Raw genomic sequence first — 1606 nt, forward strand, 5'->3', positions numbered from 1 at the left:
AGGACTAGGGGAAGACATGGATCCATGTGGGAGCTATTCAAAGAGTCAAGGGTAGCGAAAAGTGTGACAGAAAGCAATATAGTCAGGAGTAGGCTAGGGGAGAGATGCGTAGAGGACAGAGGGATACTGCTGGAAATAGGTGGTCAGGGGTTCTCAGCCCAAAAAGACTTCGGGGGCACCTGGGAGAGAGGGGAGGCACGAGCTCTGCTGGGAAAGAGGGGCTGGCCATTTGATGAGAGTTTGGCCCTTACCTCTTGCTCCTCCAGTCGGGAGGCCAGTTGCCTCCGCTTCTCCTGCAATGCCAACCGTTCTTTCTGGAGCTCCAGAACCAAGCCCTCCTGCATGCCCAGTTGTGCTTCCAGCTCCAGGACACGGGCACTGAGGTTCTTCAGCTCCTGCTGGCCCTGCTCAGCCCGGGCCCGTACCCTGGCCAACTCCCCTTCCAGTGTCCCACACTCTATCCCCAGGGTCTTGGCCTCTTGTTGGGCATCTGTGAGCTGGTGCCGCAGCTGCTGGTTCTCCTGGGCCAGTGTTTGAGTCCTCTCACGACAGCATTTCAGCTCTGCATTTAGGTCACATAACTGACCCTTTAAGTCCCAGGACGGACGTTTGCTGGGTTTCTTCCCTCCCATCATGGGAGGAACAGCTGATGCTAAGATGGGCACAGGAAGGACAGAGGTCAGTGAAGTCCTGGCCCTCTACCCCTCCTCCCTTCTGGCCTTTAAGGCCTCCATACCTGACGCTATGTCTGTCTCCTTCCACTCCAGACAGGGAAGAGACGACATGGATTTTTTTTTTTTTATAGTTTTTTCTGGAGAAAATACATGGATTTTTCTGGGTACTCACCACCTCCTCTTGCCTATCCCAGCCTCTCACCCAGGGTTACGTTTGGCACCTACCGCCAGGCTTCTGGACAGCAACAGCAGGGACTGGCTTCTGGTTCTTCACCACTAGAGAAATGGGGAGTTGACTTAGGAATTACATGGGCCAGTGTCCCTCCACCTCCATCATTCTCCCTTTACATATACCCCAAATCCCTTCTCAGCCCCAGCTCTTAAGCACTATTACCTGTGGCAACAGCTGTGGAACACCGAGGCCCTGTCTTCTTGGAAACTTTTTGAGCTGTCCGAGAGATGGGAGAGAGGAAAAAGTGGAATGATCACCCTGAGGCTGGCATGTACACTGGCTAGGCCAAAGGCACAAGGACAGGTCAAGTGCTTTTCCTGGGAATTAGAAATACGATAACTTCCCTCATCCCCTGAGTCTGACTAGCTCCTATGCTATCCCTCCTGGGATCAGAAATTATAGTCATCCCTAATTATCCAACAGGATTGGTTCTAGGACCCACCCAAGAATACCAAAATCCAAGGACACTCAAGTCCCTTATATAAAATGGTATAGTATTCTACATCCTTCCGTATACTTTAAATCATCTCCAAATTACTTTTAATACCTAATACAAGGTAAATACTACATAAACACAGTTATGTACCACATAACGCTTTGGTCAACGACAGACTCCATACACAGTGGCAGGCCAGTAAGATTATACTGGATCTGAAAATTCCTGTTGCCTAGTGGACATCGCAGCCATCGTAATGTCACA

At 50.6% G+C, this 1606-nt stretch overlaps 1 protein-coding gene across 1 annotated transcript in view; it reads right to left on the reverse strand.

Moving 5' to 3' along the window:
• Positions 1–45: 45 nt before the first annotated feature.
• The window catches only part of KIFC1 (kinesin family member C1), a 4865-nt gene continuing 3304 nt past the window's right edge, over positions 46–1606 (reverse strand). Inside the window, exons 4-7 of the mRNA XM_012658413.1 lie at positions 1069–1122; positions 900–950; positions 252–652; positions 46–93 (exon numbers count right to left, since the gene is read on the reverse strand). Coding sequence (XP_012513867.1) covers positions 46–93; positions 252–652; positions 900–950; positions 1069–1122 — 554 coding nt within the window. The remainder of the gene's footprint in view (positions 94–251; positions 653–899; positions 951–1068; positions 1123–1606) is intronic.

Source organism: Propithecus coquereli, unplaced genomic scaffold, assembly GCF_000956105.1.
Source record: "Propithecus coquereli isolate 6110/MARCELLA unplaced genomic scaffold, Pcoq_1.0 Scaffold587, whole genome shotgun sequence".
NCBI classification, from domain to species: Eukaryota; Metazoa; Chordata; class Mammalia; order Primates; family Indriidae; genus Propithecus; species Propithecus coquereli.